Source organism: Colius striatus, chromosome 16 (assembly GCF_028858725.1).
Source record: "Colius striatus isolate bColStr4 chromosome 16, bColStr4.1.hap1, whole genome shotgun sequence".
Classification (NCBI taxonomy): domain Eukaryota; kingdom Metazoa; phylum Chordata; class Aves; order Coliiformes; family Coliidae; genus Colius; species Colius striatus.
The window spans coordinates 2,776,709-2,791,193 of NC_084774.1; the positions used below are offsets into that span (position 1 = coordinate 2,776,709).

General features: G+C 59.8%; 2 protein-coding genes across 2 annotated transcripts in view; both read left to right on the top strand.

Annotated features, from left to right (window-relative positions):
• Window positions 1-6,828, top strand: part of LOC104560380 (fer-1-like protein 4) — a 38,054-nt gene extending 31,226 nt beyond the window's left edge. Inside the window, exons 39-45 of the mRNA XM_062008884.1 lie at window positions 86-264; window positions 538-623; window positions 1,128-1,226; window positions 1,483-1,724; window positions 3,509-3,783; window positions 4,813-4,913; window positions 5,962-6,828. Of these exons, the coding sequence (XP_061864868.1) occupies window positions 86-264; window positions 538-623; window positions 1,128-1,226; window positions 1,483-1,724; window positions 3,509-3,783; window positions 4,813-4,913; window positions 5,962-6,142 (1,163 nt within the window). The 3' untranslated portion in view covers window positions 6,143-6,828. The remainder of the gene's footprint in view (window positions 1-85; window positions 265-537; window positions 624-1,127; window positions 1,227-1,482; window positions 1,725-3,508; window positions 3,784-4,812; window positions 4,914-5,961) is intronic.
• A 2,066-nt stretch (window positions 6,829-8,894) lies between these two features.
• On the top strand, window positions 8,895-13,987 carry LOC133626939 (CMP-N-acetylneuraminate-beta-galactosamide-alpha-2,3-sialyltransferase 2-like). The gene is made up of 7 exons (XM_062009202.1): window positions 8,895-8,904; window positions 11,238-11,504; window positions 11,747-11,937; window positions 12,222-12,401; window positions 12,719-12,764; window positions 13,584-13,703; window positions 13,776-13,987. Exons 2-7 carry the CDS (start codon window positions 11,250-11,252, stop codon window positions 13,941-13,943), a joined length of 960 nt encoding a protein of 319 aa, XP_061865186.1. The 5' UTR covers window positions 8,895-8,904; window positions 11,238-11,249; the 3' UTR covers window positions 13,944-13,987.
• Window positions 13,988-14,485: the final 498 nt, after the last annotated feature.

A 14,485-nucleotide genomic window follows, 5' to 3' on the forward strand; every position in this document is an offset into this window, starting at 1 on the left:
CACTTGTGCCTGTAACATCCTGATCCTGACCTGGCTCTTTCTGGCCAGATGCCTTCATCTTCTGCTTGTCTGTGTCCTGCTGCAGAGGCCTCGGGGAGGAACAACAGAGGAGAGGCAGATGAAAACTGGTCAGTGGATGATGAACATAAGGCTTTGTACGTCCTGCAGCACTGGGAGGAGATGCCAGGATACGGGTACAAGCTGGTACCAGAGCATGTGGAGATCCGGACCCTGTACAACCCTGAGAGCCCTGGGCTTGTGCAGGTGGGATGTCTTGGAATCATAGAATCATTTCATTTGGAAGACACCTTTGAGATCATCAAGTCCAACCACTCACCTGACCCAATGCAGAGTGGGTCCATCCAAGCCAGGTTCTCCAGGATAATGCTGTGGGAGACTGTGTCAAAGGCTTCACTAAAGTCTTCCCCTGCCCAGCCCAGGCATTGCTCTGGGAAGGGCCTTCAGGGCAGAGGGTTCTCAGCCTCCTGACTGGTCCTCTCTTGTCCTTTTGTCTCCTGATCACAACTGTCTTCTCAGGGCTCTCTGCACATGTGGATTGACATGTTTCCAAATGATGTCCCTGCACCACCACCTGTCAACATCAAGCCACGGCTGCCTGTCAGGTATGGAAAAGCCCCTGAAGCTGCTGCAGTCCCAGCCCTGCCCTCACCCTGCCCAGCCCACCACTGACCCCTGGCCCTCAGCACCTCAGCTCCATGGCTTTGGGATCCCTCCAGGGCTGGGCACTCCCCCAGCTCCCTGGGCAGCCTGGCACAGGGGCTGACACCCCTCTCAGGGACACAGTTCTACCTCAGCTCCAACCTCAACCTTTCCTGGGGCAACGTGAGCCCATTTCTTCTTTCCTGTCATTCATCACTGGGGAGGGTAGAGCCCAACCCCCAGCTCCCTGCAGCCTCCTGTCAGTGAGTGTCAGAGAGGGCTCCTGTCTGCCCTCAGCCTCCTCTTCTCCAGGCTCAACACCCCCATTCCCTCAGCCCCTCCCCAGCACCCTTGTGCTCCAGCCCCTTCCCCAGCTCTGGTGCCTGTCTCAGGTTGGGGCTGGTGACCTGATGTGCAGGGTCCTGTCCCTCCCTCTGCCCTCCTGCTCACCCCTGGCCTTCCCACAGCTATGAGCTGCGTGTCATTATCTGGAACACGGAGGATGTGATCCTGGATGATGTGAACCCCATAACAGGAGAGCCTTCCAGTGACATCTATGTGAAAAGGTCTGATGGGAGCTGGTAGGAGGCCAGAGCCTGCCCTGCTCCCTTCCCTGCCCACACCCTTGCTGCCTGCTCTGCGCTGCTGCTCCTCTCTGCCTCAGCACAGCTGCCTTGCTCCAGTAGGCTGCAGGGACTGCTCTGACCCCAGAGGTGTTGGTCTACTCTTTGCCTCTTCCTGCTGCCCCGTGGGGCTCAGCCCCTCTGTGCTGCTCTGCTTTGGGGCTGTCAGCGATGGGAGATAACAGGGTTTCTCCTGCAGCTGGATAAAGGGTCTTGACCACGAGAAGCAGGAGACAGATGTTCACTTCAACTCCTTGACTGGGGAGGGCAATTTCAACTGGAGGTTCATCTTCCGCTTCAGCTACCTCCCAACTGAGAAGGAGATCACCTACAGGAGGAAGGATTCTGTCTTCTCTGTGGAGGAGTCGGAGTTTCGGGAGCCGGCGGTTCTGGTCCTCCAGGTGTGGGACTACGACAGGATCTCAGCCAATGACTTCCTAGGTACAGTGTGACCTGCTGGAAGTGGGGTGACCCATCCCTCACCCTGCTGGGCTGTGACAACATTTCTCCCAGGCCCCATCTCTCTGAGAAGGGGCATCAATCAGATCAGACTCAGTAGTCAGCTGGGTTGGTTTTCCACACGTGAGCTATCGGCAGAGCCTGGAGGTAACACCCCTTTCCCACACAGACACCTTGAGCTTGCTGGTCCCAAGGCTTTGATGTCCTCCTTCAGGGCCTGTCACACCACAGGACTTCCAGGTTCTGCTTCCTCACAACCTTTCTGAGAAACTTGCTCTCACTTAGATCTGCAGATCCCAAACACTTGGTCCAAGGGCAGCTTTCCTGAGAGCTTGTGTTGTGGGCACAGGGCTTGGCAGTCTTTGACAGGTCATTTGTGGTATGTCATTGCTGAGGGCTCGAGGCTCCCTGGCTGCTCTGGCTCTTCCCAATACCCAGACCTGCTGAGCTGGGCAAGCAGCAGGGCCAGGTGATTTTGGGCTGGTGGTGATTCAGCCCACAAATGCTGCTGCTTCTCTCCTGCTTCTGCTGCCGTCCACAAGTTTGTAGCACTCGGTTCAGTTGTCCCTCTCTCCTTCCAACTCGGGCCTCCCTAGGAAAAGCAGCCCCTTTGCTCTGCTGTCTCTTGGGCAGGAGAAAACTCTCTTTATTCCTCAACCTTCTCTGGTTTATGTGAAGGGCTTTGCCTGCAGGAGGCACTGGCAATGCTGATGGGTTCAGCTTGGCACTTGGGCACTGAGAAATGGTTCCTGGCAGCTCTCAGGAGCTTCAGACAGCAAAGGGCTCCTGCAGCCCTTACTGCAGCCTCCTGCTCCAAGCAGAGCTGCATGCAACGGAGCTCTGGTTGCTCAGGATGAGTTTTGAGTCTCTCCAAGGATGGAGATCCCAGCACCCTCTGGGCTCTTCCTAACTGCACCATGCCCATAAATCTCCATTATTTTTTACTTGCAGCAGTTTGTGTCTGTTGCCTTGTGTGCTTCCATCACCTCCTGCTGAGTCCATCTCCACTGCTCTGTAGCTTCCTTTAGGCTCTGGGAGATGCAGTAAGATCTTTCCCCAGCCTTGTCTTCTCTGGGCTTGACCACACCTGGGGGTCTCAGCCCATTCTGAGAGCCTTGACCATCTCAGCCACCGGACTCTCTCTGGTCAGTTGACACTTTTCTTGTGTTGAAGGCCCAAAAGTGGACCCTGTATCCAGATGCAGTCTCACCAGGGCCGAGCAGAAGACAGAGAACATCCACATCCCTTGGTTGCTGGCTCTGCTTTTGCCAGTACAGCCCACTGCATGATTTGTTGCAAGGTCTCCCTGAAAAAGTGGAGCACCTTCCATGGGGAACAGGCCTGCAAGGCCAAGCAGGGAAGTGAATTGGGTCTGTTTCAGATGTCAGACAGACTTCAAACCTTTAAAGAGTTACCCAGGTTTTATAGTTTGTATTGACATTTGCAGGAACAAGAGGCCAAGAGGAGCTTGGACATGTGGGGAGAGCAGGGTGGGACGTGGCAAAGGAGTGAGAGTAACCCACTGTACCACACACAAACCAGACTGGCCACATCAGAGACAAGACCTGTGGCTCCTGCTTTTTAGTCTTTGACTCTTGGTCCTTTCTTATGCTGAACTTTGTGTCCTCCACCTGTGGATGTGCAGGACTCTGCCTTTCTGTCTCCCACCACCACAAGCAGGTCCCAGCTGCTGCAGTGGGATCTACAGCAAAGGGTGTGTGGGGCTGAGCTCAGGATCTCACCCTGAGCTTTCTCTGTGCCTGCAGGCTCCATCGAGCTGAAGCTGCACGACATGGTGAGGGCTGCCAAGAGCTCAGAGCACTGCAGCATCAGGATGGCCAAGGAGGACGCGAGCCCTCGCTTCTCCATCTTCCGCAACAAGCGCATGAGGGGCTGGTGGCCCTTCATCAAACTCAGAGGTCAGGAAGACGAGGAGAGGGAGGACAAGAGGAAGAAGAAGAAGAAAAAGAAGTGGAGCAGCTCAGTGAAACCAGAGGATGTGGAGTTCACAGACCCCAGTGGGCACAAATACCTGCTGACGGTGAGGCAGTGCCCAGCTGAGCACAGCCCTGTGGCAGCCTGGCCTGTGTGCCCGTAAGCCACAGAGGCAGCACTAACCCCCCTGCCCAGGACTCTCTACAGGCTCCTGGAGACTTATCCTGCCTGCTTCAAATCTAGCACTTCACCTACCCAGCACTGCCAGCTGCAGTGGCATGCAGGGAGTGTGTTCCCCTGAGCTTCCCATAGTCATAGAGTGGTGGGGATGGGAAGGGCCCTGCAGAGCTCCTCCAGCCCACCCCCCTGCTAAAGCAGGTTCCCCTGGCTCAGGGGGCACAGGAATGTGTCCAGGTGGGTTTGGAAACCTCCTGAGAAGGAGCCTCCACACCCTCCCTGGGCAGCCTGGGCCAGGGCTCCCTCACCTCAGCACCAAAGGAGTTTCTCCTCCTGTGCCAGTGAAACCTCCTGTGTTCCAGCCTGTGCCTGTTACCCCTTGTCTTGTCAGTGGCCACCTCAGAGCAGAGTGCCCCCAACCTCCTGACACCCAGCCTTGATGTATTTATCAGGCTTGATGAGCTCCCCCTTCAGGCTTTTCTTCTCCAGGCTGAACAGTGCCAGGTCCCACAGCCACAGAGCAGTGCTCAGTGCAGGGAGCAAAGCAAGAGGCACATGGTTCCCCAAAAACCAGACAGGACAGCAGCTTGTCCTGGGATGTCTGCCTGTGCCAGGCAGGAAGGGGCAGCTGTCCCAGGGCAGCCCTGCTCATGCACCACTGCTTGTCCCCAGGGCTGAATTTTGCTCAGTGCCAGAGCAGGGGCTGCAGACAGATTCCCATAGCTAGGCAATGCATTGCAATGCTGTGCCATGGCTGCAGGATAGGTTGTTTCTGGCCAGGCCATGGTGTCCCTTGGCTGCAGGGTGAGAGACTCCATAGCTAATCCCTGTCAATTGCTCTGAGGGTCTGTAAGTGGCAGTGGGTGACGAACAGGCAGGTGCTGGCAGGGTGTGTGGGCAGCAGGCTGCTCTGCAGAGCCACACATGCAGCTGTGACTCAGACCTGTTCCCTCTCCAGGGTAAGGTGGAGGCAGAGTTCCAGCTGCTGACTGTGGAGGAGGCTGAGAAGAGTCCCGTTGGTCTGGGCCGAAAAGAGCCTGAACCCTTGGAAAAGCCCAAGTGAGTATCTGATCTGTCACCTTCACCAGGGAGGGACAGAGCTGTGTGTTTCAGCAGCTGTTTGCAAGGGGACATGGAGCAGCTGCCTGTCAGGGAGCTGACAGCAGTCAGAGGGGTTTGCAGGAGGGCGCTGTCAGGGCTTGCCAGAGCTCGAGTGGGTCCAGCAGGACTCGTGGCTGCAGCAGCTGGGCCAGAGCTGGGCTCAGGGAGGTGCTCCAGGCATCACTGGGACAAAAAGGGCAGCTCTGGTTTATAGAATCACAGAATCCCAGAATGGTGGAGGCTGGAAGGGCCCTGCAGAGCTCCTCCAGCCCAAGCCCCTGCTAAAGCAGGTTCCCCTTGATCAGGGGCCTCAGGAACGTGTCCAGGTGGGTTTGGAAACCTCCCAAGAAGGAGCCTCCACACCCTCCCTGGGCAGCCTGGGCCAGGGCTCCCTCACCTCAGCACCAAAGGCCTTTCTCCTCCTGTGCCAGGGGAACTTTTTGTATTCCAGTTTGTGCCCATTACTCCTTGTCCTGGCACTGCATGCTACAGAAAACAGCCTGGCCCCATCCTCTCAACACACACTCTTTAGGTGTTTATAAGTGTTAATGAGCCCACAGCCTTCTCTAGGCTGAAGAGTCCCAGGACCTGCAGCCTTTCCTCCTCAGACAGATGCTCCAGTCCAGTCCCTTGATCATCTTGGTGTCCCTGCACTGGCCTCTCTCCAGCAGTTCCCTGTCCCTCTGGAGCTGGGGAGCCCAGAACTGGACACAGGACTCCAGCTGAGGCCTCAGCAGGGCAGAGCAGAGGGGGAGCAGAACCTCCCTTGACCTGCTACCCACACTTTTCTTGCTGTCCCCAGGCTGCCATTGGCTTCTTACCCACAAGGGCACGCTGCTGCTCATGTTTAGTTGATTATCACCCAGCACTCCCAGGTCTCTCTCCTGGAGCTGCTCTCCAGCAGGTCACCCCCAGCCTGTGCTGGTGGGTTGTTGCTCCCCAGAGGGGTTGCTGTGCTGCTCTGTGGATTGAGCCTGTGCTTACCAACTCTTTCCTCCTGTTGCAGTCGGCCAAAGACTTCTTTCAACTGGTTTGTGAATCCCATGAAGACTTTTGTGTTCTTCATCTGGAAGCGGTACAAGAAGTACATCATCGTGCTGCTCGTTGTCGCCCTGCTCACCATCTTCCTGGCTCTTCTGATCTACACCATGCCTGGCTACATCAGCCAGAAGATCATCAATGGATAAATGCTCTCCAGCACAGGGCCCCTCAAAGACAGGGGTAAACGTTGAAGGGACTACTGCAGGTGCAGGGTGAGAGCCCTGCAGAGTGGCCTCTCTTTGGGGAGTCACATTTCACGTGAACTACCCAGATGATGCCGAGAAACCAAGTAACTGACCAATCAAATGAGGCAGTTACAGCTTGGGGGGAAAAATGGTTCTTTATGGCACTGGTGGGGGAAGGTGGGAAAAGGGCATGTGCTGGGGCTGAGTCTGCACAGCTGAAAGCAGCTTCTGTTCTTGTGCATGGTTGTAGCAGAGAGGGGGACGTGGAGAGCCACCCACACCCCGGCATGGCAGCGCTTGGCATCGCTTGGCACTTCCCAGGCCCTTGTGTGAAGTCCAAACCACGGTGCATGGGGGAAGGCAGGGCTGGGGGAGAGTCCTGGTGGAGGTAGGATCTGGAAGACCTTGGAATGGGGCTCACCAGGGAGAAGGGCAGCAGAGCCATGAGCTTCCTGCTGTGCTAAGAACACAGGAACAGCTCTTGGAGTTGGCTCTGGATGCGGTGATGCTCCTCTGGACATGGACTTTCTGGTTGTCATTCCTCATGAGCTGCTGAGCAGCTTTTCCTGCCTCTGCTGGGTTGGTTTCTGGTTGGCTTCAAGCTGAATTTTGGCTCTTCATTTCCATGGGAATAACAGCTCTTTGTCTGCTCTCTCTGATGGTGTTTGTCCCCCGTGGCTGCTCCTTGGGGCTGGGGCCATCCTGCCGTGGGCAGTCCAGTCCTTCCCACTGACCCTTTGCCCTCCCTCCAGCCCTGGCACGTTGGTGTGGGGTCCTCAGGGAATCACTGTCATGGTTTTGGGCTGCTGTCCATGAAATGAGACTTGTTCTCAGTGTGGTGGTTACACAAACCCCTGAAACATAAAGGGAAATTTTGCTTTGAGCATAGATGAGGGTGTTCTGCATTTCAGGAACAGGGTCAGTGGTAACCCAGTGACATACCTGTCAGTGAGAGCAACATGATGGAAGATCAGGGCTGGAGTTTGGGTGGAACCAGATAAAACTGCCTGGGCATTGGGCATTGCTTGGTGTGAGCGTGTTTGGATGCTGCAGAGGGAAGATGTGGTGAAGGGCTGTGAGGGGGGTGGTGGGTGGGTGAGGGATGAGGGCAGAGGGCTGTGTGGGGGAGGGCTGGGCCTCACCCCAGGCCCACACTGTGCTGTGAAGAGACAGAACCCCTTCAACCAGGGTTTACAGGGAGAGATGCCAGCACAGGGCTACCACAACGCTCAGGGGATGGAACGTGTGTGTGAGGAGGAAAGCCTGCGGGCCCTGGGGCTGCTCAGCCTGGGGAAGAGAAGGCTGAGGGGAGACCTCATCAGCACTTGTAAGTTCCTAAAGGTGGATACAGCACTGCTCCAGCCTGGCCAGGGCCCTCTGCAGCCCCTTCCTGCCCTCAGACAGCTCTACACACCCAGCTTGGTGTCATCTGGGAACTTGCTGAGGGTGCCCTGGATCCCCTCACCCAGATGGCTGATAAAGATGTTAACCAGAAGAGGCCCCAGCACTGAGCCCTGCTGACTGGTGACCAGCCAACAACTGCATTCTGTCACTCTGGGCAGCTTCTTTCCCCTTCAGAGCAACTTTTTAACGACGACTCTCCTGGTTTGGCGCAGGGGTGGCAGCCAGGGGTGCAGCGGGACTGTGCCTGTGCGGGAGCGCCGCGCTGGGCTGGGGGCACTGCCGGAGGAGGCCCAGCAGCCCCGAGCTCAGCGTCGCTGCTGTGAGGCTCCGTTCCCTCCTGGTGTGGTGCAGCACTTCCTCTTCCCAGGGGCTGGTTTTGCAGCTTTCAGCGGGCTCTGGTGAGGCCACTGAGCCCAGGAGCCGCCGGCTCCCCTTGGCAGCCGCCCCAGGAGGAGGTGAGGCGGATGGGGACCAGGGAGTGCGGGTGTCTTTCCTGGCTGAGGAGGTGCTGGCGGTGGCCCTCGGGGCTGGGTGGGAACGGGGCGCAGCCTGATGCGTGGCCGTGGCTTGTGGCACCGGGCTGGGGAACCCAAGGGAAGGCACCTCTGGGCACGGGGCCGGGGTCGCTTCAGCCCCTCTGTGGGGGTGGGTGCAGGTGTCCTGTCCCCAGAGCAGGGGCTGCACAGGGGTACAGGCGGGGAGCTGGGCTGCTCAGCCGTGCCTGGCCAGCCCTGCCCTGCCCTCCCCAGCAACAGGAAACTGCAAAAAGCTTCATGAAATATTCACGGTGCTGCCCAGGCTCCGGGCTCTGGGTTTAATGGAGCTGCTGGCACCAGCCCCGCGCCTACCGGCCAGCGCGGCCTCCACGGGCTGCAGCTTCCTCACTCCCCAGGCTCCACACGCCCCCACAGCAGCCCGGGGACCGCTGGCTCCGGGCCCCAGCAGCACATGGGAGGGATTCTCTTTGCCTCCCTCCCGGCAGACGCTGGAGGCTGCAGCAGGAGCCTGGGACACGGGGCGTCGGGGGCCAAGAGCTGCTGCTGCTGCCGCTTCTCGCCATCAGCACCCGCTGCTGCGCTTCCGGCCTGTCGCTGGGCACTTTGTTGGTGCTTCCTCTCGAGGAGAGGTGACGATTCGTAGAGGACTGAGTGGCTTTTGGACGGGGCAGGTTTGCAGAGGAGTGCGACCACCTGCCACCTCCTGCGCTTTCTCCTCTCTCCTGAGCTGGTTGCTCGGCCCCTGCGAGCAGTGGCGTTGCTGTCGGGTGTGTGTCCTGTGGGTCAGCTTTGGGTGCAGCTGGGGGACACCACGGTGAGCAGGTAGGTCTGTGCTGCAGGAGAGGCAGGGAGCAGGTAGGTCTGTGCTGCAGGAGAGGCAGGGAGCAGGTACCCTGTGCTGGAGGAGAGGCAGGGAGCAGGTACCCTGTGCTGCAGGAGAGGCAGGGAGCAGGTAGGTCTGTGCTGCAGGAGAGGCAGGGAGCAGGTAGGTCTGTGCTGCAGGAGAGGCAGGGAGCAGGTAGGTCTGTGCTGCAGGAGAGGCAGGGAGCAGGTACCCTGTGCTGGAGGAGAGGCAGGGAGCAGGTACCCTGTGCTGCAGGAGAGGCAGGGAGCAGGTACCCTGTGCTGCAGGAGAGGCAGGGAGCAGGTAGGTCTGTGCTGCAGGAGAGGCAGGGAGCAGGTAGGTCTGTGCTGCAGGAGAGGCAGGGAGCAGGTACCCTGTGCTGGAGGAGAGGCAGGGAGCAGGTACCCTGTGCTGCAGGAGAGGCAGGGAGCAGGTACCCTGTGCTGCAGGAGAGGCAGGGAGCAGGTAGGTCTATGCTGCAGGAGAGGCAGGGAGCAGGTAGGTCTGTGCTATAGGAGAGGCAGGGAGCAGGTAGGTCTGTGCTGCAGGAGAGGCAGGGAGCAGGTAGGTCTGTGTTGCAGGGAAGGCAGGGAGCAGGTAGGTCTGTGCTACAGGAGAGGCAGGGAGCAGGTAGGTCTGTGCTGCAGGAGAGGCAGGGAGCAGGTAGGTCTGTGTTGCAGGGAAGGCAGGGAGCAGGTAGGTCTGTGCTGCAGGAGAGGCAGGGAGCAGGTAGGTCTGTGCTACAGGAGAGGCAGGGAGCAGGTAGGTCTGTGCTGCAGGAGAGGCAGGGAGCAGGTAGGTCTGTGCTATAGGAGAGGCAGGGAGCAGGTAGGTCTGTGCTATAGGAGAGGCAGGGAGCAGGTACCCTGTGCTGCAGGAGATGCAGGGAGCAGGTAGGTCTGTGCTACAAGGGAAAGCAGGGAGCAGGTAGGTCTGTGCTGCAGGAGAGGCAGGGAGCAGGTAGGTCTGTGTTGCAGGGAAGGCAGGGAGCAGGTAGGTCTGTGCTACAGGAGAGGCAGGGAGCAGGTAGGTCTGTGTTGCAGGGAAGGCAGGGAGCAGGTAGGTCTGTGCTGCAGGAGAGGCAGGGAGCAGGTAGGTCTGTGTTGCAGGGAAGGCAGGGAGCAGGTAGGTCTGTGCTATAGGAGAGGCAGGGAGCAGGTAGGTCTGTGTTGCAGGGAAGGCAGGGAGCAGGTAAGTCTGTGCTACAGGAGAGGCAGGGAGCAGGTAGGTCTGTGTTGCAGGGAAGGCAGGGAGCAGGTAAGTCTGTGCTACAGGAGAGGCAGGGAGCAGGTAGGTCTGTGTTGCAGGGAAGGCAGGGAGCAGGTAGGTCTGTGCTACAGGAGAGGCAGGGAGCAGGTAGGTCTGTGCTACAGGAGAGGCAGGGAGCAGGTAGGTCTGTGCTACAGGAGAGGCAGGGAGCAGGTAGGTCTGTGCTGCAGGAGAGGCAGGGAGCAGGTAGGTCTGTGCTATAGGAGAGGCAGGGAGCAGGTAGGTCTGTGCTATAGGAGAGGCAGGGAGCAGGTACCCTGTGCTGCAGGAGATGCAGGGAGCAGGTAGGTCTGTGCTACAAGGGAAAGCAGGGAGCAGGTAGGTCTGTGCTACAAGGGAAAGCAGGGAGCAGGTGCGTCTGAGTTGCAGGAGAGGCAGGGAATGGGGATGTGGAGAAACGGAGCTGTTGCTGAGCCGCAGTCCCACATCAGCGCCCCTGGAACTGGAGGAAGCACAGAGGGGGTTCCTGTGAGGACAGGAGGGGTTTTCTCTGCTTTGGTTTCCCAGTACATGGGGGACTTCTGCCCCTGGGATGGGGGCTGTCCCTGCATCCCTGCTCCTCACTCTGCCCTTGGTCCACAGGAGCCAGGTCCTGAGACACTGAGCACTTTGTGAGTTCCCTGAGGACAAGAAAACCCTTTTCCCTTTGGCTTTGGATTCACTGGAGTGCTTTCAGATGGAGAACAGACTCATCCCTTAAGTATGGGTGTTTAAGAAAGGTTCATGGACGCAGTCAGCAGTTAGAGCCTTCCTCTCCTTCCTCCTGGCGGTGCCTCAGTGCTGCTTGTTCGAGGGTCAGTTTGCAGCCCCTGAAAGCGCTGCAGGCAGAGAAGCAGCTCCTGGCACAGCACGTGCTGCCCCTGGGCCCTGCCTGCAGCCCAGCAGCTGCCAGGAGCCAGGCACAGCCATAAAGCCGTTGCACGGTGTGGGGAGGAGGCGAGTGCAGATCCCTGCGGGGGCTGGGGAGCAGCCAAGGGCTGTTGGGGCTGGGCAGGGGGCCGGGCAGGGGGGTCCCCTGGTGCCACCGGCTGTCTCGCCGCAGGTGGCACGAGGGATGCTGTGCCAGCGGCACAAGCAAGTGCTGCTGGCCCTGTGCGTGCTGCTGGTCCTGTGGCAGCGCTTCCGAGCTCCCGGCAGCGCCCCGGGCCCGTTCCCTCGGGCTCCATCGCCCGCCGCAGCCCGGCCCGGCCGCTGTGCCGCCCGCCGCAACGGCTCCGCCTGGTTCAGCGCCCGCTACGACGCGGCCGTGGGGCCTCTGCTGACGGCCACGGCCCACGAGCTGCCCTCCGGCCTGCTTCAGTGGTGGCTGGTGAGTGGGGCTCGGCCCAGAGCTCCCCGAACCTGTTTGTGGTGGGGCAGGGTGGAGGTCACTGGGCAGCCGTAGTGGGAGAAGAAGGGGGTGCAGGGGCTCCTCCATCCTCCTCTCCCCACCCCTCACACCTCGTGCTCACGTCCCATCCGCGTTTTCTGTGCCTTTCCCGGGGCTCTGCTCGAGTGGGGCTGCCTTTGGAAGGCGCTGGCGGGGGGCTGACGCTGCCTTCACCCCCCCAGGCCCTGCAGGGCCCCCAGCATGGCGTCCAGCTCCAGCCCATCATCCAGCAGCTCTTCAGGGTCATCCAGGCCCCGAGCAGCAGCAGCTGGGCCCCGTCCTGCTGCAGGACCTGCGCGGTCGTGGGCAACTCGGGGCAGCTGAAGGGCTCCGGCCACGGGCTGCGGATCGACGCCCACGACTGGGTGCTGAGGTGGGTGACTGAAGGGAGGGGGGTCCCGTCCCTGTCCTCCTGAGGCTCTGCTGTGCCTCAGCCCCAGAAACCCACCGATGTGAGAAAAACCCACCCTGAGATTGCGGGGCTGGGGCTGTGTGTGAGCGCGTGTGCTGGAGCCCTGCTCCCTGGAGCCTGGTGACACACACACTGGCCCTGTGTCACTCATGTTCCCTCTTTGCCAAGGTGACCCTGTCCCTGCCCGCTGGGACGGGCACAGTGTGCACCTTCACTTTGGGATGTGCCTTCCTGCTCTCCCCTAGGATGAACAGAGCAAAGATCACTGGCTTTGAGCAGGATGTTGGCAGGAGAACCACTCACCACTTCATGTACCCCGAGAGCGCGGTGAACCTCGAGCCTGGTGTCCACCTTGTCCTCGTCCCTTTCAAGCCACTGGACCTGCAGTGGGTGGCCAGTGCCTTCTCCACCGGCGAGCTCACACGGTGCGTTGGCTTCGGAGGATGGTCCTGGGGGCCCTGGTGCCTCACTGAGGCCCTGGCACCACGGGAGGGTCCTGGCATCCCTCTGCACTGCAGCTGGGGGAAGTGGGCACTGATCCATCCCTGGAGGGCTCGAGCATCCTGCAGTCCCAGGGCTCACCTCACTGTGGGGACATGGGCTTGATGTGTCCCTTCTCAGGGCCAGTCCAGGGGCCCCTGCTGGGCCAGCCCAAGGGGCTGGGGGTGCCTTGGGGCCAGGGGCTGGCAGACACCCTGGTAATTGGTGCCCCACAGTCACTGCTGTCTTCTGGCTTTTGCAGCACCTACACAAGAGTGAAACAGTTCATCAAAGCTGACAGAAACAAGGTAAGAGCTCAGTGGGCTCCTCCTGTGCAGGCAGAGCTCCTTGAGGCAGGGGCCAGGCTGGTTTTTCATGGAACCCCAGGATGGTGGGAGTGGGAAGGGCCCTGCAGAGCTCCTCCAGCCCAACCCCTGCTAAAGCAGGTTCCCTTCCATCAGGGGCCACAGGAACGTGTCCAGGTGGGTTTAGAAACCTCCTGAGAAGGAGCCTCCACACCCGCCCTGGGCAGCCTGGGCCAGGGCTCCCTCACCTCAGCACCAAAGGACTTTCTCCTCCTGTCCCAAGGAATGTTTTGTGTTCCAGCTTGTGCCCATTACCCCTTGTCTGGGTGCTTCAGAAAAAAGACAGGCCTCCTCCTCTCAACATCTCCCCTTTTATCTGCTTGTGTTAATGAGGTTCCCTTCTCAGCCTTCTCTTCTCCAGGCTGAACAGCCCCAGGGCTGCAGCCTTTCCTCCTCACACACATGTTCCATCCCCTCAGCATCTTGGTGTCCCTGCACTGGCCTCTCTGCAGCACTTCCCTGTCTCTCTGCAACTGGGGAGCCCAGAACTGGACACAGGACTCCAGATGAGGCCTCAGCAGGGCAGAGCAGAGGGGCAGCAGAACCTCCCTTGCCCTGCTGCCCACACTCTCTTGCTGCCCCCAGGATGCCATTGGCTCCTTGCCCACGAGGGCACGTTGCAGCTCATGTTTAGTTTGTTATCAACCAGCACTCCCAGGTCCCTCCCAGCCTGTGCTGGCTGTGGGCTGGGGGCTGAGCCTCGTGCTGCTGCCTGAGCCTTCGGAGCAGGACGAGCAGCCGACTGCTTTGCTCCCCGGGCAGGTGCTGATCCTCAGCCCAGCTTTCCTCAAGTACATCCACGACAACTGGACGCGGGGCCACGGGCGCTACCCCTCCACTGGCTTCACAGCTCTGCTGTTTGCCCTGCACTGCTGCCAGGAGGTGAGCTCTGCTCCAGCCCAGCCCCAGCCCCCCGGCCGTGGCTCCCGCTGACGGCCCCGGCTGCCCGCGCAGGTCTCGGTGTTCGGCTTCGGAGCCGACGGTGATGGGAACTGGCACCACTACTGGGAGAGGAACCGCTGGTCGGGGGCCTTCCGCAGGACCAGGGTCCACGATGCTGATGTGGAGTTCAGCATCATCCAGAGACTGGCAGCTGAGGGCAGGATCTGCTTCTACACATGAGGCCCTTCCACGAGCCCTTGGCGCGGGCTCCGGCACGGCCGCAGCGCCTGAGCCCAGCCCTGCTGCTCCTGCGGCTCCCAGGGGACACTGTGGGTGCCAGGAGCTGGCACTGCCACGGCACAGGGGCCGCTGCCTTTGGCTGGACACCGTGGGTAAGGCTCTGGCTGGGAGCTGGAGGGAGGTGGTGGGGCTGGAGGTGGGCGCAGAGCCCGTGAGCTGCTGCTGTTGTGTCACAGCAAAGGCGGCTGTGGCGGGATGGAGCTGCCACTTGCACCCACTGACGGCTTCTGAGGGAAGGCTGTGCTTGTCCCTCGGGCAGGGGCAGAGGGACACTGTCCCTTCCTGTCTTCTTAGAACTAAGGAGCTATTTTTAAAGCCCCCCAAGCACAGATGAGAGGATTGAATCCAGCTGAAGGGCTCTTACACTGAATAAACTGTGAAAACACACCTGACTTCCTCACATTTGCTTCACTGGCTGAGCCCTTAGTGCTCTGAAAAGACAGAACAATCCCAGCCCCAGCCAGGACTGCAGACCCTGGAGA

Coding starts and splice junctions, on each gene's coding strand:
- LOC133626939 (XM_062009202.1), top strand. CDS start 11,250: ATGCTGTGCCAGCGGCACAAGCAAGTGCTGCTGGCCCTGTGCGTGCTG. Junction 11,505..11,746: donor GCCTGCTTCAGTGGTGGCTG/GTGAGTGGGGCT, acceptor TCACCCCCCCAG/GCCCTGCAGGGCCCCCAGCA. Junction 11,938..12,221: donor GCCCACGACTGGGTGCTGAG/GTGGGTGACTGA, acceptor GCTCTCCCCTAG/GATGAACAGAGCAAAGATCA.